General features: G+C 41.5%; 1 protein-coding gene across 1 annotated transcript in view; it reads left to right on the top strand.

The window, feature by feature from the left end:
* Positions 1-25,819, top strand: part of CNTNAP5 (contactin associated protein family member 5) — a 284,718-nt gene that overhangs the window by 178,282 nt on the left and 80,617 nt on the right. The window contains exons 12-13 of the mRNA XM_048308706.1: positions 2,797-2,916; positions 16,826-17,026. Of these exons, the coding sequence (XP_048164663.1) occupies positions 2,797-2,916; positions 16,826-17,026 (321 nt within the window). The remainder of the gene's footprint in view (positions 1-2,796; positions 2,917-16,825; positions 17,027-25,819) is intronic.

Below are 25,819 nucleotides of genomic sequence, written 5' to 3'. Positions count from 1 at the left end.
AAGTTGTTGTCACTGGCATAATAGGCCCTTTTTCAGCAAATGGAATTGCATAACTTTATTCCAAAGCAAGCAGTCATCTCAGGCCACAAAGGAGTTGAGCAGAGCTTAGAATGGCTGGTGCCCTCAGAACGCCTGTAGGGGCATCTGCCAGTGACTGGAAAACAAACATAATTTTTTTTTTCTTGATGCATTATATAGAAAAAAATAGCAAAGAAGAGAATTAAAATCAATGGCCCATCCACTTCCAGTCTAGAAGTGCACAGTACCAAATGCTTAAGATACAGGCATGTGAAACTTTGTGTACAGGTGTGAAATAACTGCCCACCAAAACCACTGTTCTCTAATCATGATGGAATATGTTTTATGTGCTAGAGATTGAGGTTTAGAGCCTTTTCCCATTTCTTCTGCTACTGCCTAGTATGTAGTGCTGGATTTCTCATATAACTGAAAGGCAAACACACCAGGATGGATTTCCTTCTGGCAGACATAACTGTTTCACAGAAGCTTGTGTATCCTTTCAGATTTATACCAGTTGAGCACCCTTAGCCTGATTTCTAGCTCTATACAGCCTTTTTTTCCCTAAAATTACAGTGACAAAGGGGCCATCTAAAGGTGAGTAGATCATCTCTGTTTGAATGTGCCCACATTATTAATGGCAGAATCTTCACATCCTTCCTTACTAATTTGAAAAGTAGATCTGGACTCCAGCCAAAATGACAGTCAAGGAAAACACTTGGAAAGAACAAGTTGTGATGAAGAATGAGTTTTGCTGTGCCAGTTCACTGACAACATATTTGTTTTATGTCTCTGCCCCTCTCACCATCCTTTGTCTTCAAAAACACTCAGCAAACAATTCAGAGGAAGCAATTGGCATATTCCCTAATGAGACAAGATAAAGTGTCCTGTAACGATGATGACAGCAAATTCACTAAGTGAACTGCAGTTTAAGAACTTTGCAAATTGATCAAACCATGATTCCTTGGTTGCTTACTTAATTGCCTGTTACTGTCTTCCTCCTGACCTCCATATGCCCACTGCTTTTGTCAGCACTTCTGCAACTCAGGGACTCTGTCTCAACCCCTCAGGTTGTGAGCACTGGAAGAATAGGTTCTGGTTTGGGGATTTTATTTAACTTGGATTTAGCATGTGTTCTTGGCCAGCTATCAGAGTGGGAATTTAAAGATATTCTGGCTTCCTACCATGCTTGATACATCAGGCTGTGAGGAAAAAGCTTTCTTAATTCTATTTATTATAGGAGGGATGCTAATTAACACTGCCTCATCAGGTGCTGAGTACCTTAAGCAGTTTCTTAACCCTGGGAAGGGTAGTGCTGTGCCTGTTTAGCACTCAGTGATGTTCTGTCTGCAGAAGATGTCTGGTCAGGCAAGGGATGTGCAAATAAAGAGCATATTTCAGTGAGTGTACAAATGATTAACTGGTGAGACTCTTAATCCAGTTTGGACCAGAGCCCCTAGAACTGTGGTTCTATTCTGTTGGCAGAAGTGAATAAATGTCCAAAATCTGAGTGATGAACTTACAGCATTCTTCAGACAAGGCTACTTCAAGGCTTACCATTTATGCCTTTCTCAGAGTTGTTTCATTAGAGAAGTTTCTTTAAGGGAATGAGGGAAAAGGAGGGATATGAGTCCATGTGTGCACAGAAAGGAACTATTCCTGCTGCTGTGGAGGAATTGCTGTCTTCTGCAGGGACTGTGTTTCAGAAGTGGTGAGGAAGTGCTGGCCCTGCCCTCAATCTGCAAAGCTCCCTGAATTCCTTTCAGATGAAAAGCACTGGGAGCTTTGCAGTTGTGTTTACAGCCTCAGCACAGCAATCATAAACTGTTACGGAGAGTAATTTTGTCAGTATAATCAGGTTAAGTATTTAAGCAGGTGGGGTGAAAAAAAATCAACCTCTCCTGAAATGAGATTTAAGGTTGTTGTTCAAGGTCCAGGATGATACATGTGACTTTCTGATACCTCTGGACTGCCTCTCTGCAGGAGTTTTCTCTTTGCCCCATATGAAGTGACAGTTTCATCTTTCCTGAAAATGTGCCTCAAATACAAAGGTTGTACTGACCTGTGGATTTTTCTTCCTTCTTTTCTTGCTCTTGGTGACCTGATGTTTTACTTGTGCTTGTTTTACTAACCACTTGGATTTTCATGGGCACTGGTACTCCAAGAGAAGAATATTGATAAGCAGATAGAAAGAGTTGGTTGTATAAAATTAGGTCTAAAGCATAAAAACATCACCTAGGATGGAGACCATGTCTGAAGTTGAGCTTTTCTGCTGGGGGGCAGTGGATTTCATTTGGATGGTGGAGTGTGGTAGGGCTTTAATGCTTCCTGTTAACCTTATCCTTAGGGGAAGGTGAGGATTGGCAGAAATATGTCATCTGTGTTGATTAAGTGCATGCCTAGGTGGTAAATCATGTGTTCCTGTGTGTATGTAGGTATGTCTCTGAAATACCATACATGGATGGATATATGTACCACTCCATAACTAGATGTGTCACATTTGAAAGTTCATATCCCTTTATTTAAGTATTTACATACTTTCATCCAAAATAAAGCAAGTACCTGTATCTTTAAAGCCAGCATGTATTAAGTTCAAGGAATTAGTTAAACAAATGTCTGATTCTGAGCATGGATTCAGGCCCAAATGCAGTAAGCTTTCACATGCTAATCAGCTGCATAGCAGCAGGTTATGTTCTGACAAGAATTAACCCAGTACTCACGCATACAATGTGCCTGTGTTCTGTCTGCCTGTGGTGCAACCACTCTCTCTTTCTTTTAAAGCTGTCTATGAGCAATCCTGCGAGGCTTACCGACACCAAGGGAAGACATCAGGTTTCTTCTACATCGATTCTGATGGAAGTGGACCACTCAGACCACTCCGTGTTTTTTGCAATATAACAGGTAATGACCTAACCTTGACTTGGCTGCATGATGTTGGGTCTGTCTGATTAGAGGTGGTCTTAGTAGAATGAAAGAAACATCAATAATACAGCTCAGTAGTGGGGAAGAAGCAGAGAACTTGTAACTGAGGTTTAACTTTGAGATGTTTCCTTAAATAAGATCCATGTAAAAGTGATCTTTAAAAGAAGTTTGAAGGATTCACCTTGCTAAGTGATATATGCAATATATCACTTATATATAACAAGGTCTGCACCTTATAAAGGGCACTTCATAGTATCACAACTTTTGATGAGATGTTTGTTTTTTACTAAAGAGGTAGAAACTCAGAATCCAAACCATTCTTTTGTAATGGAATGGTTTCTCTGCTTTATTAGAATGCTAGATATGGGAATTATTATTAAACTCCTCTTGCTGAGCTAGCTATAAACCCTTCTAGTCCAACTTAAGCAGCAATACCTCCCTCATACAAATGTGCTGCCTTTGACATTCCATAGGGCAGAGGCCTTGATTGCCCTTGGTATTTGTATGGAGGAGAGTGCATGATGATCTTAGGAGAAGAGACACCAAAGAGATGGGTAGCAGAGCAAGAGCCTGGCAATGTGACCTGGTGGTTGAAATTTTTTAACCTTACAGTTCTATAGGTTTAAAATAAGAATTGTTTCAAATGGATATACCTGTCTGTCAAATTCTCCCTTAAGTGGGATCCTATTTTGTATATAGGACTGTCAAGCCAAGAGTATGAGAAAAGATTGCACAGCCTTTATTGTGGGTGGGGATAGATGGTAGGGCTCCCTTTCTGCTTTTTATATTTGAAATGGAGGTGAAATTTCCCACACCATCTCCTGTTTGGCATTTTTGCTTCCTGTGGCCAGGTGCAGATGAAAGAATGTTTTATTACCCTTTCTAAATTGCTAATTCTGGCTGAACTACTTTGCCACATATCACCTCCACACTCAGTGCTGAAAACTGAGGACTCAGGATATTCATATTTTATCCTTAATCTCCTTGTAGTTAAATTAAATTAAATTTTCATTTTTATTTAATTGAGCAATCATTATGTTAATTAAATGCACAACAGTTAATTATTAAGTATGTTTTTTATTCAAGTGTAACAATATTTAATAAGATGTGTCTCCTTCACTGTTGAATCTCCTAAGAATTGAAACAGAGTTTCACCTTTCTGTCTGAATATCCTTCCTTGATCTTCAATATGGGAAATGTGCTCATTTTTATTATTTATCATATAAATATGTGTGATCAAAACATTGTCAGTGCTTTTTATCTCTGCTGAAGAAGTAGGATTTTTGACAAACACCTTGCATTTGCTTTCCTCAAAGAAACTTTATCTGGCAGAAATCCAGAAGGCATATACCTGTTTTTCTCTCTCTCTGTAATGAACTTGCTTACATTCTTGTTTTGGTTATGAGAAAAATGGAGGTGGGGAAAACAGGCAGAACCTCCTAGCCTAGAAAATTTATGCTTTTGTGTCAACTAAATATGGTGTGGGTGCCTTAATCACAAGAGCTTCTTTTCTCTCTGGGAACTTCCCTTATTGTTATTCTCGTAAAAATTGTTTACAGTAATCGATTAAGTGCAAAGTAGGAAAAAAATTACTTTATGTACACAGGGATGGATTCTCCATTTGCTATTTTTTTCAGGTGATGCTTCTGCTTAGTTTTCTGAAAAGACCTATATTCAGGGATAGGCAAAATATGAAATTCTGTGTTGTTACACTAGGCACTTCCAAGGAACAGAGACATTATTGTTCAGTGACAGAAATCTGTACAACACCTCCTGTGAAAGGAAAAACGTGGATGGTCATGAACGTGGATGGCTTCCATGTGTGGCAAGACTAAACAAAAGATGGTTGGGGGAAACTGCCACAGGAGAGCATGGAGATCATGTGTGGCATAGACAAAGCAATAGGAATTGATTCTTTTTCATCATATAGGAGCTAAGAGACACTTAAATAGCAGGATTTGGGAGTTTTTTGTTTGCTTGCTTTTTCCTGATGCAACGAATTCAACTTGAAACTACCACAGGACAGCAAGGAGGCTGTTATATCAACAGGCGGAGTAAAACCCACCTGGAAAAAGCCCCAGTCTTGTCTGATAGATTCAGAAGCTGCAAGTAAACATGGAAGTTTAGTTGCAGCTTCCCACTCAGGCAGCTGTGAGGGATAGTCCACTGGGAAACGGGAATGAGTTTCAGGAAAACCTTTTGGCTTCCCTGGGTATCAAAGGTATTCAGCCTCAAAGGCAGAGGTGGGCTCCTGGGCTAAAGAAAGCTTTTATTTTACTCAGACTGGCAGTTCTTCTTTTTGTATACAGTTCAAGAAGCAGTAACCTCTTTATGCCCTAAACGTGTTCAAGCTGAAGAATTTGGAGGTGGAATGGAAAATTCAGGGCAATGACTCATTTAGTGTTTTTAAAAGTAGAGGTGCAGAGAGGTAATGCCTTCTGGTAATTACAGTGCCTTTAGTCTGTGAAGGATGCATTCAAAGAGGAAACCAGATGATCAGAAGCGAGCAGCATCATTGCATTTAAAGAAAAGTGTTTTTTCTTAATGTTTGCTCTTTTTTTAAAGTTCTTTCTAATTTTTACTTGTTTAATTGAAGGGATTCAGATAGGGAACTTGTTTGTAGCCAGTTATTAACTGGGACAGATAAACACCAGATTTCTTGCATATTGGTGTCTGGTCATATGTATCCAGTGTCTGATGTGGATATGGAAATACCAACATTACAAGTTAGTTTACTGTGTTTATGTTTCCAGTGGTTTCTCTGCAGCCTGTCAACTTCAGCAGCCCACTGCTGAATAGAAATTCTGAAGAAAGCAGAAAATTGTGATTGTGTGTGTTGAGAGGGAATTGGACAGTTATACTAAGAGGGAGAGAGCGATAAGGGAAAGGAAATGTTACAGGGAGAAAAAAAGAGGAAAAAAGTATTAAAAAATATTAACTCAATTTTCAGGATGGCAAGAAATTTAACAGTAGTGTCACAGAATGTCTGCTGATACCACAGTGGGTAAATGTACTTATCCATTGTCTGAAGAAGTAGCTGAAAAAGCAAGGTGACAAAAACTGTAGGTGACATGCTCTTATTTAATAGCATATTTATTGGTCAAGAGGGGAGAAGAGTGTAGGACGCACTTTAAAAGGATCTTATCTTGGGGGCTGTCTACTTCAACTAAAAGTAAAATATGTTGTTGTAATAGGATGTTTTCAGGAATGCTAATGTGCCTAATTAAAGGCATGGAAAGATACCTGTACAAAAAGAAGTTAAAAGTAAATAATCCAAGACTATTTAGAATGGAAAGACTCAAAGTGAAAGGGCCTCAGTGAGAGAAGCAATGCTCATTTTCATTTCCTTACAATAGGAGAAGGGAGACAGTTCAATGACAGTGAAAGACAAAACCCTCAAAACTAGATCTAAAGGAAAAGACAGCACCTTATTAACATAATGTTTTCTTCACCTTATATACCCATTGTACACAGAGCAAAGTCACTTTCACTGGGAAATTCATCAGTTGTTGGTAACACTGAGGTATCCACACCAAATATGTGTCTGTGTGTGGGGAAGTGAACCAAATGTGTGTGCCCAAGCCATGATTGGATGTGGCTGGATGCTGTGAGAGACACCATGAGGATGTGAATGGGTCTGTGCAGGGATTATTAATTTGGAATGATTGAGTTGAGTACCATGGGAACACATCTAGCAACTTTCCAGGGCCATCCACACGGGAATGTAAGCTAGCTGTGCTTGCTTTTCCTAGGTCTCCAGTCATCCATGGGGGTCTGTGGCTGCACATTTTTGCCATTAAGTGCAGAAAGAATGTATTGTGTCATACTCTGTTGTAAAGAACAGCCACTAGGGCTGGGAACGATATTTTCCTTGTAGGCTGCTTGTTTGATAATTAGCCCACTTGAATTACTCTGAACTTAATTGAAGACTCATAACAGTCAATAAAAAAGATGACTAATAGACCCTCTGAACCTCGGGTCTGGCAGTCTTTCTATCATTGTGAGGCTTATTTTTTCATGCTGCTTAGAAATCTATTGGTCTGTGTGGAGTACTACTTAAATGCTAATAACCATATTCTCCAGGACAAAGCCCATAGACATGCAATCTACAGCCATGTGCTTTTTTTGCTGTCCTGTTTGAAAAGTGTAATGACCTTTTCTCATCTCCTTCTGAGTAAATTTTACCCTTGAAATCTGAAAGATTTGCTTACAGTACACTTGAGTCATCCTGTCACTGTACTTCTCTACTGATGCTGTTTTACGGTATTCAGACCCTGGGCTATCAAATCAATAATGCTTAGAAATTGTCATGACTACATCAATGGTTCAGTTTATCATTGCCAGATATTTTTTCCAGTCCTCAAATAGTTTGCCTTTTCTTTCTTCCATTTTTTTTCTTCCAGGGTTGCAGTTTGGGGAAAGATGCAACCTTATCCCAGGCCTTGCTGCTGGTCCAAGATCTTTTTATGAAACTACCATAATGAAAAAAAAAACATTACTTAACAAAAATATATCTCCTCTTGCTGTGGATCATTTTTGTTCTGCAGTCTTGTCTCAAAGTGCAAATATTGTTTATTTCTCTGATGCAGGAAAAAGATTTATTTTTTGTCTCAAAAAACTGTATGGAAACTGTTTAAGTCTCAGAAAAAGTAAGGGATTCTAATAAGATGTGAATTAGATTGTCAAAGTTATACTTGCAATTTTTTATAAATTGCATCCTTTTTTTTCATTCAGCTAACAGTGATTAAGATTTGTATTCTTCCATATGGTACATATTCCCATTGATGTTCCTAAAACAATCATGGCATTAGTTGTATTACTGTCCATGGCATCCATCTTTCCCTTTGTTTCCACACGACTCTCAGTTCATCTGCTTATATAATTCCTTCATCTATTTTCCAAAAGAAATCATCTCCTTTTACTTTGTATAGGAATTACATGGATGCAAGAGTCACCATGTGACAGCCCTTTTTGCATTTCTTGTGGACTTGGCAGACTCTCACATGAAAAGGAGGGCTGCCCCTGGGCAGGCTGAAGCAAGAACAGGAGGAGGTCATGACCTTAATTCTGCCTTTAACACCTGCAGCTACAGAATTTTGGGACAACAATTTAAATCATCAAACTCCCTCTACTGTGCACTTTACTGTCTGTAGTTGTGCTTGACTTTATCACAAGAGAAAACAACAAATGGAAATTCCTTACAAATTATTTACTACTGTTTAGATTAAAGGCAGCCTTAAAGATTTACAGTTTATCCCCTCAAACACTACAGGTTTTTTGGCACACTGTAGTTTTGACAATTGATATGTTTCTCTTTTGAATTTTCATTAAATATTCTCCCAGAACTTTACAAAATGAAAAAAAAAAACTTTAATGTGTATATTATGTCAAAGGCATTGTGCTGTCAACAGCTGCCATGCTGTTTCCAGTTAAATTGTTGTGTTTCAGGTGAGCATCACGACAGAAGTCCTGAAGGCCGCCTTCATTGCCACATTTGCAGGTGGCCCCCAAGGAAGTTCTAGTACTGAAGAACGTAACTAGATATTTTTCTCTAGCCATTACCCTTTAACAAAAGGTAACTGCAACTTAATCCCTCTCCTGCTGTTGCAGTGGGGATACTGCAACACGCATATATCAAACCAGGAGTCCCGTGGAAAGGAAATATATATGGACAGACAGATTCTTGCTAGATGTTTCAGAGATGTTTATTTCTCCAGCCGCATGGCCGGGGCTCTGCTGAGGAACCGTTCCAGTCACGGGACCAAGGGTCCTTCTGCCCGCGCAGGGAACACAAACCAACCAATGGGAACGAGGCTGAGCAGGGGCAGGGAAACCCCGTGTCTGTGCCCTCAGGGCCCCTCTCCCAGGGCTACACGGCGGGGGAGGGACCCCAACACCTCACCCGTTTTATTTTAATAAAAGGAGAATGAAAACAACTGGATAAACATAACAAGAACAGTTTCAAAACAAAACAAGCCACCCTCCTGAGTCTTTAAATGTCCAAACAGATTCTCTGGAACATCTTAGGGCTGACAGAAGGGAGACAGAACTCTGAGCATGCTTTGTGGGGAAACTGAGGCAGGAGAGGGTTTAACTTCTTCCCTCCCCCTTTTCATCCCCCACTCGGCATTGGAAAGGGATTTTTGGGGAAACAATTGGCAAAAGCATGGTTTTGTGAGGGAAACCATGGATGAAAAAACGGATTGGGAATACCCTGGGGGTAATAGGACATAGGGTAAAAGGGAAAGGTGGGATTAGGAAAGGGAAACTGTAGGGGGGGCTTACAATAGAGATACTGTCTAACATGACTACGATTTTTTGCATATATACTGCCTTTTACAGAAACACCATCAGGCCCAGTGACCTGCGATGCTTGTAACCCTTTTCTCCCTAGTACAATATTAAATTCCACCACCTCTCCATCTCCCAAGCTTGGGATGCATTTTTCAGGGTTATTCTTTTTAATAGCAGTTCTATGCACGAATATGTCTTGCTGGTTGTCACACCTTGTTATAAAACCATAATTTTGCTTAACATTATATACCATTTTACTATCCCTAAGGTCTTAGTTGCTATGATCTTTTCCTTTTTCCGAGTGGCTGCTGTTTTCTGTCTCGCTGCGTCTTTGCTGTCTCTTTCGGTCGCTCCCGTGTTGGAATTGTCGGGGCTGCTGGTGCCTGCGCGCCCTTCCCGGGGTCGCGTTCGGGGCCGCGCGGGCCGGGCCGGGCCGCGCCGCTCAGTTCTCCGTGCGTCGCCTCCTCTGGTCGCAGCTTCGCTGCCGCTGTCGGGCGCTGCACCCACGTCTCGGCCGGGCCCCCGAGCGATGACTCCCCCGCGCCCTGCTCCAGCGCGCGTCTCGGCTGGGCGCGGCTCAGTTCCACCGCCATCGCCGCCAGCCGCTGCCTGCGCGCCGCCCCTCTCGGTCGGGCGTTCCCGGGGCTCGCTCCACCACGCGCTGCACGGGGCCATTCGGGCACCGCCGGGTCCCGCCGCTCCCCGCTCCGGCACCGACACTGCGGCTCGCGTGGCTCCGCCCGCGCGCGGGAACTGCCTCGCTGCTGCTCGCAGAGCGCTTGGTGCACGTGGCCTGGGCCGCACGGTCCCTGCGCCAGGCTTCCCTTCGCCAGGACACAGCTGACATTGCTCAACAGTCTCGGTAACTAAATAATATTCACGAAAATATTCTTCCATCGGCATATATTTTGACTCCAGTATTAACTGTGTCCAAACGGTTTTCCAAAAGCCCTTCGTAAGAATTAAATCCCAAGAAACATAGAAAAAGTTCTTAAACAACCATGCCAGGAAGTGTTTCAGTTCTTTTTGAGCTTGAATCAAGCTAAAATTTACAAATCGTTGTTCAAGAATCATTTTAAGTTTAAGATAAATGTCCATATGCGGCTCTGAGAGCCAAGAGTCTTCCCACGGTTCCTCCATAGTTCAGATATGGAACAGCAAAACAAAACCAAGAAGAGGAATCCAAAGTTTCCAGGGTTTACTCACACAAATCAGTCGCTTAGGGATCGGGGATCGTTCTGCTCTCAAATCTCCACCATTTGTTGCAGTGGGGATACTGCAACACGCATATATCAAACCAGGAGTCCCGTGGAAAGGAAATATATATGGACAGACAGATTCTTGCTAGATGTTTCAGAGATGTTTATTCCTCCAGCCGCATGGCCGGGGCTCTGCTGAGGAACTGTTCCAGTCACGGGACCAAGGGTCCTTCTGCCCGCGCAGGGAACACAAACCAACCAATGGGAACAAGGCTGAGCAGGGGCAGGGAAGCCCCGTGTCTGTGCCCTCAGGGCCCCTCTCCCAGGGCTACACGGCAGGGGAGGGACCCCAACATCCTGCCACATTTGCAGTGCTCAAAAGTTAGAAGTAAGCTGTGGCTCTCTCAAAGCCGCTTCAGCTGTCCTGGTTGCAAGAGGTGGATCCATCTGCCCCAGACCTGGGTGTCTCGTGCCATGCTGGACACCTGCAGGTATCATGCCCACCCTCCTGGTATGGCAGGTGAAGAACAGCAGGTTTGATGTGGGCTCTGCTTCTTGTCTGCCAGGCTCATGAAGGTGTCTGCGCCATCACAAGACATGTGAAACAGCAAGAAGTGATTTAAGTCTCTCAACACTCACCCTAGATGAAGGAGGCTGAGGCAAAGAGGACTGCACAGTTGTCAGAAGTGCAGCGAGTGGGGAAGTGTCCACTTTGCGCTAGGAGGTAGATCAGCAACTGCCCCTTCAGTTTTTGGAGAGGAATATTTCTCACTGCTTGTTATAAGATACCCTGTATTAGAGGAAATACTGAAATGGAGGATCATCAGGAAGTAGGCTGGCATGACAATGGTTTGCCATGTCTGGGCTTCAGCACAATGTGGGGGAGGAGGGTGCAAGATGTCACAGAAGAGGTGTCTTGTTCTCATCCATCAGAGCCATCTGGCCTGGTCATTCTGCTGAGAGTTGCCTTGAATGCCTTGCAGTGCTTCTGCACTGGAGGGACGTGGCTGAATCAGGACTCAGGAGGAAGCTGATGAGCACAAAACAAGCTGCAGAAGCATGTATTGCTGGGTCAGCCAGCAGAAAGAAAGAAGTAGATAAAAAATAGTAATGGGATGCTTTCATAGAAGACTCAGAAAAAACTTCTTTGGAGTCAGTGAATTAAAGCCGTCTGTGATAAGAAATTGGTCTTTTCATATCCTTCGAGGGGAGTGCATATTAGAGCAGCTGGGTTAATCTGCCACTGCAGCTTAGAACAGTTTAAGAAGGAAAGTCTTGTCTTTTTTGTGGTTATTCTTTTAGTTAGAGGTACAGTGTTCAGGATAAAATTTGGCATTCAGTGTGGAGCACCATGAAACAAATGCATCATATGAGCTCTGAGAGTTATTTTTTTCTCTCTCATGTAGTATTTACCGTATGTTTGGCTTGTTGGCAATTTAATCAGTCTGGATAATCTTGTTTTGTGACAAACCTCCTAAATCACAAAGGAAGGATGCAGTTTGTATGGGTGGAATGGGCTCTACAGGGATATTTCAAGTTGAAGAATAAAAATGAGAATTAGACAATACAGAATTCATTGAAAGCCAGTTTTCCTGCTGCTCTAATTTCCCACAATTTAATTTGTGTGCCGTCAAAAGCAGCTTGGAGGTTTCCAGCAAGATGATAGAACTGTGGGCTAGGCTAAACAGAGAGTCTAAAATGTGCTTAATGCATTCCAGTCCCATCCTGTAAAAACATCTCGTAGGGCCAAATGCAGGCAGCATAATATCCTAGTGAATTGGACCATTAAATAAAACTGTGAAGTCATAAAGCTGTAGCATTACACTGAAATTAAAGCATTTTCACCTTTGAATTATGGAAATAATTTAACAAGCATTTAGGAAATCTGCTTTTCAAGGCTGCATTAAACTATTCCACGTTATACAATAGAAGATGTGGCTGCAGTCTCCTATTTGGTTTTGAGTGACTTCCAGCTTGAGTATAGTTTGAAATTTTACCAAGCTGAGAAAGTAATAAAAGAATAGAATGGAATAATAGAAGATAAAAGTAAGCAGTAACCTATGCCTGGACAACAGCTTTTTAATTCTCGTTGCAGATTCAGAAGTGCAAGGAGAGCTCATTAAATGGAGTAAACAGGAAAAAATTTTGAAGTATGGACAGATGTAAAAATACAATGATAAATTCTTAGTTGAAATACATGAGAAGAGAGCTTTATCTGTGTAGTTGACCAGTTTCCAGGCATGGAAATGACTAGAAGGAGGTAATGGCACTCAGCTTGGTTTGCATCTGTGATTACAGTGTCATTGCCTAAAAACATAACGTAAACAAAACAGAGTGAAGATTAAATAAAAACCCCTGTGTTATGAAACAGGAACAGGTATTTGAAGCCCCATTTTCAGAAGATGTGAGCATTATTGCTGTGGAGATTTAAAAGCCAAACATGGAGCTAAAGTGCCGACAGCTGTTGCACTGCTTGCTGGAGTGATCTGTGGGCACGTTCAGATGGCAGCTACGTGTCTTACACAGGTCTTGAACCTGCCTGAAGTGCCAGATCACAGATTATTGTCAGGAGGCTTCAGAGGACCTGTCAGCTGAGCACTGAGGTTAGAATTCCTTGACCTCATTCTGAGGCAGGCAGCAATATTTTGGGAGCAGCTCCAGCTAAACTTGTGAAAGTGAATTTGAGAAAACAGAATGATCTTTTTCTAATTATTGCCAAGATTGAGGTGGAGAAAATGGGGTTTGAATAAGCCCCAAGGGCTGATCTGAAAGGCAATGGTCTTCAGAAGAAATGCTGGGGTTGTTTTTGAGCAGTTTTCTGATCTATGGAAGCAGATGCAATGGTCTTGCTATTGTCTTGGAATGGTTCAAGGATTTACTGTCCTCCAGCTCTTAGTTACTCCTCCCTCAGCCAGTGGAGATGCAGGAGGGAGCAGTGTTGGCTCTTCTACTCTTCCCAAAACAATCAAGTTTAAATAATTTTCAGTCTCATTTGCTGCATTTAAACAAAAGGGTGTCCTTTTGAAAGAAGGAACTTTGTTTTTTGAGGTTTTTTACTGTGATGTGAATGTAATCCTTTATTCTTCTAGCAGGTTGTGTTTCACTTTGTATGCATTACCTCGCCCCTCTACACCTCATGTGCTGCTTTCTAAAATGGAAGTATTCTTTCCCTGGGAAGTGGGAAGAAGCGTGACTGAGATGGTGGAATAGATTTCTCTTCCTTTTCCTCCTCTCACCTTGTTGCCACCAGCTCTTTTGTCTTGTCTCTGTGTTGTGTTGAGCTGCCCTTCTGATCCCAGGTTTGCTTGCCGGTGGCTGTGACTTTCCTGTCACTAGATCAGTGAGGCAAACAGGTATCTTTTTGGAGAAGATGAACTGATGGTCACGTTTACTTCAAAGGTGAAGCACAGAGGGAAACTTTGAAGTGACCACTAAAGCACAGATCTGATCTGTATCAGTATTAAGCCTAACAGACTAGGCATGTGTAGATTGGGAAATATCTGAAATGTAACTCAGAATTCTTCTCTTCTGCTATAACTTTTAAAACTCCATTGTGATATACTTGCTAAATCACAATTACTTTGAACAAAAAAAGAAACTTGATTTGTTTTTCCTTTCCCTTTGTAAACTAGAGGATGAAAAATAGGTTAGCTTATTTCTTAATGATCCTGTGGAGAAAAGCAGGTCTAGAATGTCAAAGTTCAGATCTCAGAAGAACAGCTGTGTGCAGCTGTAATGGTAACAAGACTGTTCAAAATTAATGAACAGTTACAGAGGAAAATAAGAGGAAGACCTGTCACATTGCCTGTCCAACACTCTTGTTAGTGAGTGCTGGCTGCTTACAGTATGTTTGCTGATACTTTGTCCAGCCTCATTTCAAATATGTCAATTAAGTTTCCAACACTTTTTGGGAAGACAGTTTTGTGCTCTGCTATTTTTAATAACTTTTTCCTAGTAATCCTTCTTTGCTTCTAAATTGCTAGCTGTTGATGCTCTTGACTTCCCACATACCCACATGGCACCTTTCTTGATGCACAGCCTGGAAAGTATAGTAGTGTTAACCACTGAAGGCTGCTCTGCTTCCTGAGCAGCACTGAAGCCACTATTGTGAGCATTGATTTTATTGCATTTTCTTAAAATTATGTTCAGAACTCTCAGTGGGGAGGTGCTTTTGACTGCCCATCTGGAATTTCAGCAGCCAGTTTATTCCATCATCTCCTGGTTTTACTTACATTATCAGCAACTTGGTGTTTGTCTTTTTAGTAGGTATTTCAGTTAAAGAAGAGGTTAAACTTCTACCAGCTTTGTGAGAGGAAAATTAACTCGCTCTCAACTGCTTCTGAAAAATCCACTCTGTTCTTGTTGATATTGCCTTGTGAGAGCAAAAGAAAACAGAGGGACTGGCTGATAAGGATCACTGCTTTAAGATGTACAAGATGTCTGTTATGAAGTCATTGAAGTATATCATGTTGGAAGCAATATATGTGCAGGGTATTGTGCTACAGTGTTCACTGTGATTACAACCACTGGGAAAAGTATTACAAGCAATAAATTTGTAGTATTTCTTATCATTTTAATCTGACTTCTGTGTACCACACATTGCAGCAGTGTTTCTTTGAGCTCCAACTCCAAGGGTCCACAAGCAGCTCCCTGAAGTCAACAGGAACCACAGAATTGCAGACCTATGAGCAAAATTTTCTGTCTACCGTCACAGAAATTATGAGAGGGTTGTGAGTGAATGTGTGGTTTGCTGTGTGTAAACTGTTCTTACAGTTAATGCAAGTTAATTTCCCTGTGACTTGCAGCCAGGTCTTGGAACAGACCCCTTTAAATAGTCTCCAGATGGTTGTTGTTACTTGCCTGTCATTTGAATGCCTCCATAATGACAATCCATTAAATCATCTGAGTGCCTTTACACAGATAGTCCATTTAGGATTTTTATACAGCTATTAGCATTCTGTTGAAGTAATCTGGGGGATATTTGTAGCTCAACAAAAAATACTTCAACTGCAACGCATTGTAGTGTCCACAGAGCTACTGGGCTCATCATGCCACTGTATTGGGGAGTAACTGGAAAGATCATGCTCTGCAAGAATTCAGGCCAGGTAATGTGGTAAAACCACCTGAATCCTTAAATGCACGGTTTTTAAGATCAGCTTAGAAAAGATATGATTCATTGTTATCTAGGGCTTCCCTGATGAAGAATAAATAACAAAATAGAAATCTATTGCCTAGATCTTACTTCTGCCTCGGTTACTGTCTTTATGTTTCTGCAAGTGAGATCGAAATCTCCTTCTCATCAAATGTTTGAAAATGGCTGCCTTAAATTTTTGCCCTGTCAGTATCTTGTAGCCTCCCTAGGAAAGCAGGGTCTTGATAAAGAGGAAATTTGCTGGATGTGACCCTTACTAATAGTGTTGGGCATGTGCAGGGCTCCTGTGAATCCTCATTGAAGAGTTCATCTTTGTCAGCTCAGCAAATTGTCTGTTCAGGTTGTCCTTGCTGCCGTGCCCATTGCTGTACCAGAACCAGCTGGGAAAAAGCCTGCCTGGAAGCTAATTGCTTTTAAGTGTGATGTTCTCATTATGCCAACCCCAGTTCTGGTCATGAGCTGGGTTGTAGGGTGCAGGTTTTGCTTAAGCCTAGATTCTGCTTTCTATCACCTACACAATCCCTTGCTCTGCCAGTAAATGCAGCGAAGGAAGCGAGAATGGGCTCCCCAGCATGGAAAAGCATCAATATTTACAGTTAACTACAGATGCCAAGTCATATGGTGTTCTGTACCATCATCCAAGTAGGGCATCACTCAACTTATATGCAGAAAAGTCTAAGAACTGAGTGAAATGAGTGATCTGACTTCCAGCTGGGTGATAAGAACATACTCTCAGTTTAGCTTTCTGGCAAGACATTGTGCTTTCTGCTCATGGTGAGTTTGTGCAAGCTCATCAGCTGCAGTTCTCTGCTTCCATTTGTTGTTACAACAGCATGGGCTGTGCTCTCAGGCAAAAGGTGAATGTTACCCCTGTGAGCCATATTACTATGTGTTTCCTCTCAGGGACAAAGCCAGTTGAAAGGTAGCTAATTTTATTCAGATACCTGGTAATAGAAGAAGCCGAAGGTCTCCTGTGCTTCCCAGGAAGTTTCTCTTTTGCTCAGCAGGCAGTGTAGCATTTGCTTGAGCTGGTTCAGGGAGAAACATCTTTGTGGGCCACATAGACCTTTAATGAAGACAGACCTATTGGTCTTCCTCACAGAGTGACCATTTTGGAGCCTGGGATACTGCTGATGCTATCTCCAATGCAGTAAAGTGTTAGATTTCAATTGGGTTTTTTGTTCCCCCCTTGCTGGAAGTGTTTTGCTGTTAACTTCTCATTCAATCGTTTTCCATTTAACAGAAGATAAGATCTGGACTGCAGTGCAGCACAACAGCACAGGGCTGACCAGAGTGCAAGGAGCTGGTCCAGAGAAGCCCTACACCATGTCCTTCAACTACAACAGCAGTGCGGAGCAGCTGGAGGCCGTGATAAACAGTGCTGAGTACTGCGAGCAGGAGGCAGCCTACCACTGCAAAAAGTCGCGGCTCCTCAACACCCCGAGTAAGTGCCAGCATCCCAAATCATTCCTTCTTAACTCCTATGGGTTATACAGCAAGTACAGGCCACACTGCAGCTGAGGAGAAAAAAACCTAAACCAATAAAAAACCCCAAATTAATAGTAGCAATACAGAATGGAGTGAAAAACCTTTTACCTTTTTGGATTCTACTGTGCAGTGCCTGTGCTCTGGTGCAAGAGAGTCTGAGCTCTGTAGTTTTCACTCTCTAAGTCCATGCATGCCCAGACTCTGAAAACTTCCACAATGGAAAGTGCTACCTAGAAACCACAAAAAGTGTATTTAGGTGATGGAAAACAGATGTTTTTATTCATTTACAGTTTTTACCCGTATATTAAAGATAAGAAGCATCCAGATTGCTCCAGACTCATAATCTTATGCCGGGGAGGGGTACAACCTCTTCTGAGTCCCACAGCCCTGAATATGATGTTTAGAGTGCTTGGTAGTACAGTTTCTGGGGCAAAAAATAACTTTCCCCTTGCAATAAAAGGAATACATTTTTTCCCTTGGCTTAATGTAGCAGAAAAAAAGAAAGCAGAGGGTGTCATCAGGTTGTGTTTCTCTGCAGTACCAAATTCCCAGTGTCTACTCAAGATGTCTGGCTTCTAGTCAACTCTGTCTTGATGTCAGGATTTTATGTCTGTTTATCTGGAGAGATGAATGACATTAAGGGCAGACTTCTGAATGTCTTCAAAGTCTCCTCTGTTACTTTTAATGTCTGTATGGTCCTGGTGATTATTTGATTATTAGCAACTCTTAAATTTGTTTGTAGTTCAGCAGAAATCGCATGGAAAGCCTGAAGGGGAGCTTGCAGTGGGAGTTCCTATTGTCTTAAAAACATATTGCCTAATGAGATGTAGCGAAACCTCTCCTGGTTCCAACAAAGTTACTATATAACTGAATGTTTATGGATCCAGTAATCAGATGCCTTACAGTCAGTTTATTTTTAAAAGCTGTGAATTATGTCTTTTGTTATCATCAGATTTACCAGCCAAGAACTGCTTGTATTGCTAATCTTTTTCTAAAGAATGAAATATTAATATCAGCATCCAGGGTAGAGCACAAACAGAAAACAAAATGTGGGCATAACTGCTCATAAAGAAGTGGAATTGATGTCTTACAAATACTTCCAGTGTTGCTGGCTTCTGTATCCTACACCACACTTGATATGGCATGAAGATAAAACCCCACAGGGATTATTTCTAAAATGTTTTAGGGATGAATGCCAGAATATTAGAGCAGGTCTGCATGTGTTTATTTCTGCACATTTCTGTGAGACGCTTGGTTGTGGGTATGCAGGAACATACACTATGAATGGGTTTTGAGAGGCCTCTTGTATGTGGGGCCTCTCTAAAGCTGGGGGCACTTCCTGAGAACCAAAACTTTGGGGAAAAAAAAGTAAAGGTAACTTTGTGTAAATTGACAGTATGTAAACTGTGCATCTTCAGGGCTAAAGCTATCAGACAACGGGCAGACTGGCTAAGATGGCTCCTGACAGGCAGCTCATCCTCCACTTGTCCAGGACCAAAGCTGTGGCTGATTGCTCAAGGGAAAGGATGTGTGGATGGTGTCCAGCAGTCTGGCTTGTGCTCTTGCAGCTGCTGCAGTGCCACTGTGGTCCTGACAGTTGACCACACAAGAATTGCATAACTCATTAGTCTTTATGGCAGTTCCAGCTGAGAAATTAAAAAAAAAAAATTAAAACTTGCAATCTAGTGCTGTGCATGTGGCAGGCACCATCATTTTTTCCATCTTTTTTTCTTCCTTTTGTATGTTTTTTAATTACACTTTTGAATGTTCCTTTAGTCTAAGGCTTTAAATTTGGCAAGATACAAAACATGCTCAAAAATAAAACGTTCCAGTTCTTGAAATGACAAGATAAGGGTAATTTTTTCTTAACTGAGTATTAAGTATTTTTGTAGAAAATAATTACTTTCCCCAAACTCTATTAATTGATATTAATTTTGAGGTGAAATGCCACTATATTACAGGGGAGCGTAGAGACCAAGTATTACTGAACACTATAGGTGTCTTGAAGAGTTCTAGGACTTAAGGACTTTTCACTCCAAAACTTGAAGATGAGCTACAAGTGTGAGTAACCTCAGGGTGTTTTGCTGGACTTGCTGCAGAAGGTTCTCACATGTGTTGTTTTTGCCCAGACTGGAGGGAGTTTGATTTGGGGACAGAGCAACAGAACAAAGATCAAAACTCTTGGGTTTTGTTTCTTGATTTGGCCTAGACTTCTGGATCCCTAAAGCACTGTGTTCTCTCTGTGTTGCCAGGGTATCTTAATGTGTAATTGCTGTTAATGAGCAACACTTCAGATGTGACTGTAGAAGTCAGTACACAATGCCTGTGTATTGATGACAGTGCTGCATCCGTGGGCCAGCAGGAAATGTTACCTGACCTAGTGCAGCTTGCTGAATGTCTCCACTCATTATTACCTCTGGGCTGAGCCCGATGGTGATTGCCTGATGGAAGGGCATCTCCCAGAGGTATATCTAATCTTGACAAAGTTATAAAAGCTCCTTTTCCTGCAAGAAATCCAATCCATTTCTGAGCTTACTCTCATTCTGGGCTTTGCTCTTTTTTTTTCCCCTGCAAGGAGATGGAACACATGATTAGGTTATTACAGCTGGCAGCACCAACACACCAAATCCTTGTCTTCAGGATCTAAACATTATCTTGTTTCACAGAGAAGCAATAAAAACATTTCTCTTTCCTTTTGCATTCGTAGTGCAAAGATGTATGTTTTTACATAGCAATTTTGGCTTTCACAGCTTTGACATGGGGCAAAGGGACAAGCAAGGCATTCTGGGCTGACTCAGAGAGAAGCCCAGGGAGGCTCCTGGCATGCAAGAAATCGTTCCAGTTATATCAAGGAATTTCTCTTTTTTCTTTTGCTACTCCCTCCTGCCCTGAAGACACAGGCACATCCTCAGCAGGTGAGACTGAGCATAGTATCCCCATTGAGTTTCTTGGATTTATATCTGCAGTGTGTCAGACTTGCAATCTGGCAGTTGGCAGAGGAGTTTACTCATCTCCACCTCCTGCTGTCTGGAACAGCCTTATTGGTTCTCCCTGTCATAGTACGGCTTAGCTGCAAGCATGTCTTTGAAAGCAGAAATTAAATTGCCCTGAACTGTAGTTTTGTACATCTCTGCCATCAGAGAGATTTTGAGGAGGTTTGTGAACACTGCAGTAGATGTCTGTTCATCAAGGCATAGCTGGCTCTCTCATGAAGCTGGCAAAGGAAGCTTTGTATAACCAGAAATCACAAGTCTCCGGTGACTTTCCCAGGCCTGTTGGAGAGACACTCACATAAATCTGACAGTTTGCATTAATTAGGAAAGTGACACACACTCTTAGGAAAACATTGCAGACTTCACCACCATCTTATCCTTACAAATAAAGGCCAAGTCAAGCTAGCAGGAAATCAGCGGGGTGGGCAGGAGAGTTGAGCTACCTCTGAATGTTCTCTCTCTATTCTGAGAAGAATATAAAATATTATGAAAAGAAATGTAGCCCCCCCAGGGCTTTGATTTGCTTTCTTTATGGAGCATCTTAGGCAATACCTAAGGAAAGAGCAGGTCTACAAGGATAGGTGCATGTTTGCAGATGCATGTTTAATTAAACTGTTAACGTACAAGATGTTTGAAGGTATGAAAACACTTCATTAACTGAAAAAACCCCCAGCTCTGACTGAATTTTCTCAGTTTTCCAGGAGCAGTGAGTGTACTCAAATGCTTATCACTTGGGAAGCTGCCTCACATCCACCTTATCAAAGACTTAGCACAGTGATGGCTGTATCAGTGGCAGCATAGCTTGCTTTACAATACTTGGCTGACAGTCTGTCAAGTTCATAGCACATTTGTGTAGGCAGGGACTGAGAAAAGATCAGTCCAAGAGCAAAATCAAAGCAATAGGAATGTCTATAGGTGGTGGGGTTTTCCTGACTTCTTCCTTATTTTTATCTTTCCTGTAGAATTCCTACACCATGTCACCTTAAGCTTTAATTTTGAACTTCAATCCTAAACTACACCCATCCTAAACTACACACCTCTTCCCTGGACTTACCATCTGTCGAGTCCCACTATTATATGACTTGCACCCAGGTTTCCACCTCCTCCCTCCCCTTTGGCTCCCAGCTAGACCCATATCTCAGTGCCAAGCTGCACCAGGTGCTGTCCCATGGTCTGTGACCCCTTATGCCAGGCAGTCCTGGTGAACCACTGCATTTGCATTTTGTAGCTCCTTATTGGAGGCAGAGATGGAGTGCTGCCTCACAGCAGGGAACGTGTCCTAATTTCTTAGTTTAGACTTAATTCTGTTGCTGAGACAGGTCAACTTGTTTTTTTATCTATACCCTGTATGTTGCTAGAGCTTTGTCTGTGCAGGCTCCCTCCTTAGCTCCAGATGAGGCCAGTGATGTGAGAGCATAAGGTGCTTAGAAATGTCCTTCAGGGCCCTGCCTTCAGTAGTGGCTGCCGAAGAGATGCAACTTAGGGTGAGTACACAAGTTGATGTCTTTAGCACGTCCCTCAATATGTCCCCATCACCCACAGTTGCTCAAATAAGGGCACTAGAGTTTATGCCAATCCCTTTTAGTATCCACGATGGATCTGTTGTTCATAAACTTGTTTAATCACTTTTTGAACTTTATTAGGCTGCCTGCCCTGTGGCCTCCTAAGAAAGCAGATTCCAGGAGTTCCCCACTTGCTGTTTTACAGAACTACTTTCTTTTAAATGTGTTTTTAACTACAGTTTTGCTCAGTGCACTGCGTTCTTGTATTGCAGGATGCAGTGAAACACATTCATGCTCATCTAGCGCTTTTATAGTGCATTTAGTTACTCATCTAGGACTTTCACTAACTCTAGTATTTTTTCACCTGAAGTGCCCACAGTTTTTTGAGGTGTGGTTTGCACCAAGGTTTCACCACTTCAGTGTAAAGCTTTATGAAGAAAGGAGTCTGAAGCCTGGGTTCTGATGGAGTGTTTTACATAGATGTATCAGGAGGTGATATAAAATGACCCATAACAAGCAGTCATTTACCAATGGGGTTTTGCTCACTATTATATTATGCCTTTTAAATATAATTTCCAGTTTATCATTCCAGTACTTGCAATTGTTAATGCACTACCAGGGGACTATTTGTTCTTGTACAAAATAACTTTAAATTGTTATTGCATTACCAGGAGACTATTTTTCATTGCGCAAAATAACATATAACAGGGCAGTCTGCCCTGAAAAAGTGGCTTGTGTTGAAGGAGTAGTGGATAGGTGGCAGGTGTAGATTGTGTGCTGTGATTGTTGTTGGGTAATTAGGATCCCTTTTTTGAGAATGATTGCCATCTGTGTTTCCATCACCATAGCTTGTCTCTCCCCTCATAGTGAGAAGCAGTGACAGCTTCTCACAAGTACAACTTCAGACAACTTGTGCTATGTTTGGAGACTTCGGGAGAGAGTTCAGCACAGTAATGCAATACACCCCCTTTATTTTTAGGGAGAGATTTAGAGGCCATTTTTAAAGATGGCTGGGTTTTGTGTGCAGCTGATTAAAATGCAGGTGGTCTAAGAAGAATACAAGACCTGCAGCATGGCAGAGGTAGCTTGGCATGGAGCCTGCATGCACCTGTGAGCAGTGGAAATATCATTATCCCAGTTTCTGACCCTTTACTTCCCTTGCCCTATACTATCCTCTGTGCCTAGCAGAGAGGCACAGTGTGCTATAGCTGCCAAGCAAGGAACGGCAGCTACTCTCTGCCATTACTGCTCATCCAGTCTTGTGTTTCTCTGAGATGGAAATGCAGCCAAGAGGCTGAATGATGGGAAAAACATGGGAATAAATCCATCCTCAGCCATACACAGGATGGCTTCTAACCCAGTGGAAGGAAAGCATGTTCCATCATTGAGCCCTGCTGCAGTAGAGGGCAGGCTTATAATGCTACCTGACATAATTCTGGAGTGACACCAGCAGGGCAGGAGTCTCCTGGGATGGCTCCAGTGAACACTGGAGCACCATTATCTGTGTTTGCTTTAGACATAATGTGTCAGGTGAATTTAAGAAAACACTTCTCAAAGTGAGGACTGATGGAGTAATGAGGAGAGAGCTTGTATGGGTAACTCCTGTTTTCTTCTATGGAGTACATCGTTCATAGTTCTGCTGTCACTGCATATTTCTGTTGCTTTTTTGTTGTGTGTTTGGATTCTTTTCTCTTTCCTTGAATGAATTTATTTCTGTAAGTCTAAGGAGCAATTTTAGAATTATACTTTTATTTTATTTTGCCAAATTTCATTTCATTTGAGATGTTTTACAGTTTTCATAGAAAACAAATTTGTCACTCCAAACTAAATAGATCTACTGTGTTTTACTGACATGGAAATTATCTTTTCCAGTATACAGGAAGCATGACCAGGGATATTAATGAAGGCACAAAGGACAATTAAATGAAATGTAAATCTAGACAACAGATTTTGAGCCCGGGTTCTGGAATTCATTGCATGCACTATTATTGGTGGTGCTGTAAGGAAGTCAGTACTGTGAACTGATGTTGCAATATGTTTACTTGACCTCTGCAATCTGTTGTTTTGGGACTTTTTTTCCCAAAGAACTTCTGGTTTGGAGTAAAGTCGATGATATCTTTTGTTCAACCTGTGAAACCTATGGGATGTGTAAGTGCTCATAGCTCAGTAATGCAGAAATGTTGAGTTCAGGGAGTTCTGCAGTCCATGTAAGAATTTGGAAGTGGATAATTTTATGAGTCACACATGTGCCAGGACCAAACACATCTTAGTGATACCTCTGGCTTGAGAGACCCAGTTGTATAAGCTATTCATACACACAGTTTGAAGAAGGGAAGACTGACAGAATTCTTTCAAGCTATTCCAGCCAACATTCCCTTAATCATGAGCAGTAATAGTCTCTTTTTTTTTTTTTTTTTTTTTTAATTGCAGGACTCAGCATATTGTTAACAATAAATAAATAATGGTGATTAGAAACAAACAGCTAATCCATGGTTTGTTACATTAGTGGGTCATTAGCTATGGCAGCAACCTGTCCTCCATTCAAGGAAGAAAGCAGGACTGCTGCTTGAGCAGAAAAGTGTGCCTTCTCCCTCATTAGAGCCACAGCAGGGAGTGTGTTCTCATCACACTTCCATTTGTCTGCTTCTTTTGGCTGTCCTACTTTGAGCATCTTGGGCTCCATTAGACTCAGATTGTCTTAATGACATTATACTAATTTGTCTGTCAAATTTGGGCCAGTGCAGAGAGTGATGTTTTCTGATTTTGCAGAACAGAAGATGTAAATCATAGTGGTGGAAGAGTTCTCATCTGACCTCTTCTACTAAGATGCCACATGAGTGGCATTAGTAAATAGCAGTATTAATTTTCATTGCTATTTACATAGGTTTTGGGGATAAAAAAGCATTTGGGGCTGTAATCTCTCTGTTTTTTGTGTGTTTTCAGTTCATTTGACCCCTGTTTTAGGGAAGAAAGTAGGTTTATAGCAAGGCACTTGCAGAAAATCAGATGGGATGGAACCCCTATGCTTAGATTTTGTTTTGATTGGTTTGACCTGTCCAGGAAAACAAAGGTGTTAGGAAGCTATACACAAAATAATCAATGGCATAACTTAATCATATAAGTAATTAGGAGAAAAGAAAATGCAACTCTATGGTAAAAAAAGACAGGTTTTTACTCTGAATAATTAGATTAGTGATCAGATTCATTGCTTGTAAATCTGAAGTCCGGGAATTTTACCCTCATTGCAGTTTGAAGATAGCCTGTGGAAAATTTGTTTTCACATTTGAAGGTGTGAAGGCAGAGACAGGAGGAAAGAAACCACGAGAATCAGCTGAAGGTGGCATTTTGACATTACTTGGTATTCAAACAACAAGGGAACAAAAATCTTCCCTAAGCAAAACATTAAACAAAATACTCTTACGTGAGCTATCTGGTGTTAAGGGGGGCATAAGAGACACTCTTCTAAGTGTCTCTTACTTTCTTTTGTGGAAAGAACACCCCAAAATGTAGAGGCTAAGCAAGCATACTTTGAGAAAATGTCTCCAGACACTGGGGAAAAAAAGTTGTGTACTTCTTCCACTCACAAGAAGCATCTAAAAGCAATTTAGAATTGTTTACATCATGCCAACCTGGACTGATCTGGAGAGGAGCAGATCTGACTGGCACTTGTGACAAGTAGCTAGAAAGATGTGGTGACCTGAAAGAAAATAACCCTTTTAAAACCTTCTTTAGAGAAGCTTTTTTGTTATCTGCTTGGCCCAAAAGATTGAGAACAAAAATGAAAAAGCTTTTGAGCCTGAATCTTTTCCAAGTCCTTTTGACAAGAAAAAGACTCAGACTGGTTTAGCCAAGGTGTGTATTCCCACTTGATCTGTCCAAGACTCAAAACAACATCAAGAGCCTTCTTCCTTTACTCTCAAGAGCAGAATTCAGAAGCCCCAGAAGAAATCTTTTTTTTTTTCAGCATTAGCATTTAGAAAGGTTAACCAATTATCTATGCAGTTCCCCTCTAAAGGTAGCTTTCTTCTTTAGCAGAGAAGAAAATTGAGGCATCAGGCTGCAACTGACATAAATTTTGCCTGAAACTGGTATGGCCCTTTAGATTGATTTAAATGTATCCCTCTAAAACCAATGGCCAAGTTCTTGTAGCCACAAAAAAGCACCATAAGAGTGTTTCCTCTCAGCTGAACACCTCTGATGTCTTGGACTCCAAGTGTGAGCTCTCTATAGGTACCTCTTGTGCCTTGCCCTTGT

This window comes from Corvus hawaiiensis, chromosome 7 (assembly GCF_020740725.1).
Source record: "Corvus hawaiiensis isolate bCorHaw1 chromosome 7, bCorHaw1.pri.cur, whole genome shotgun sequence".
Classification (NCBI taxonomy): domain Eukaryota; kingdom Metazoa; phylum Chordata; class Aves; order Passeriformes; family Corvidae; genus Corvus; species Corvus hawaiiensis.
Note: the sequence above shows the minus strand (reverse complement) of the source record. Positions and strands in the feature narration are given on the sequence as shown.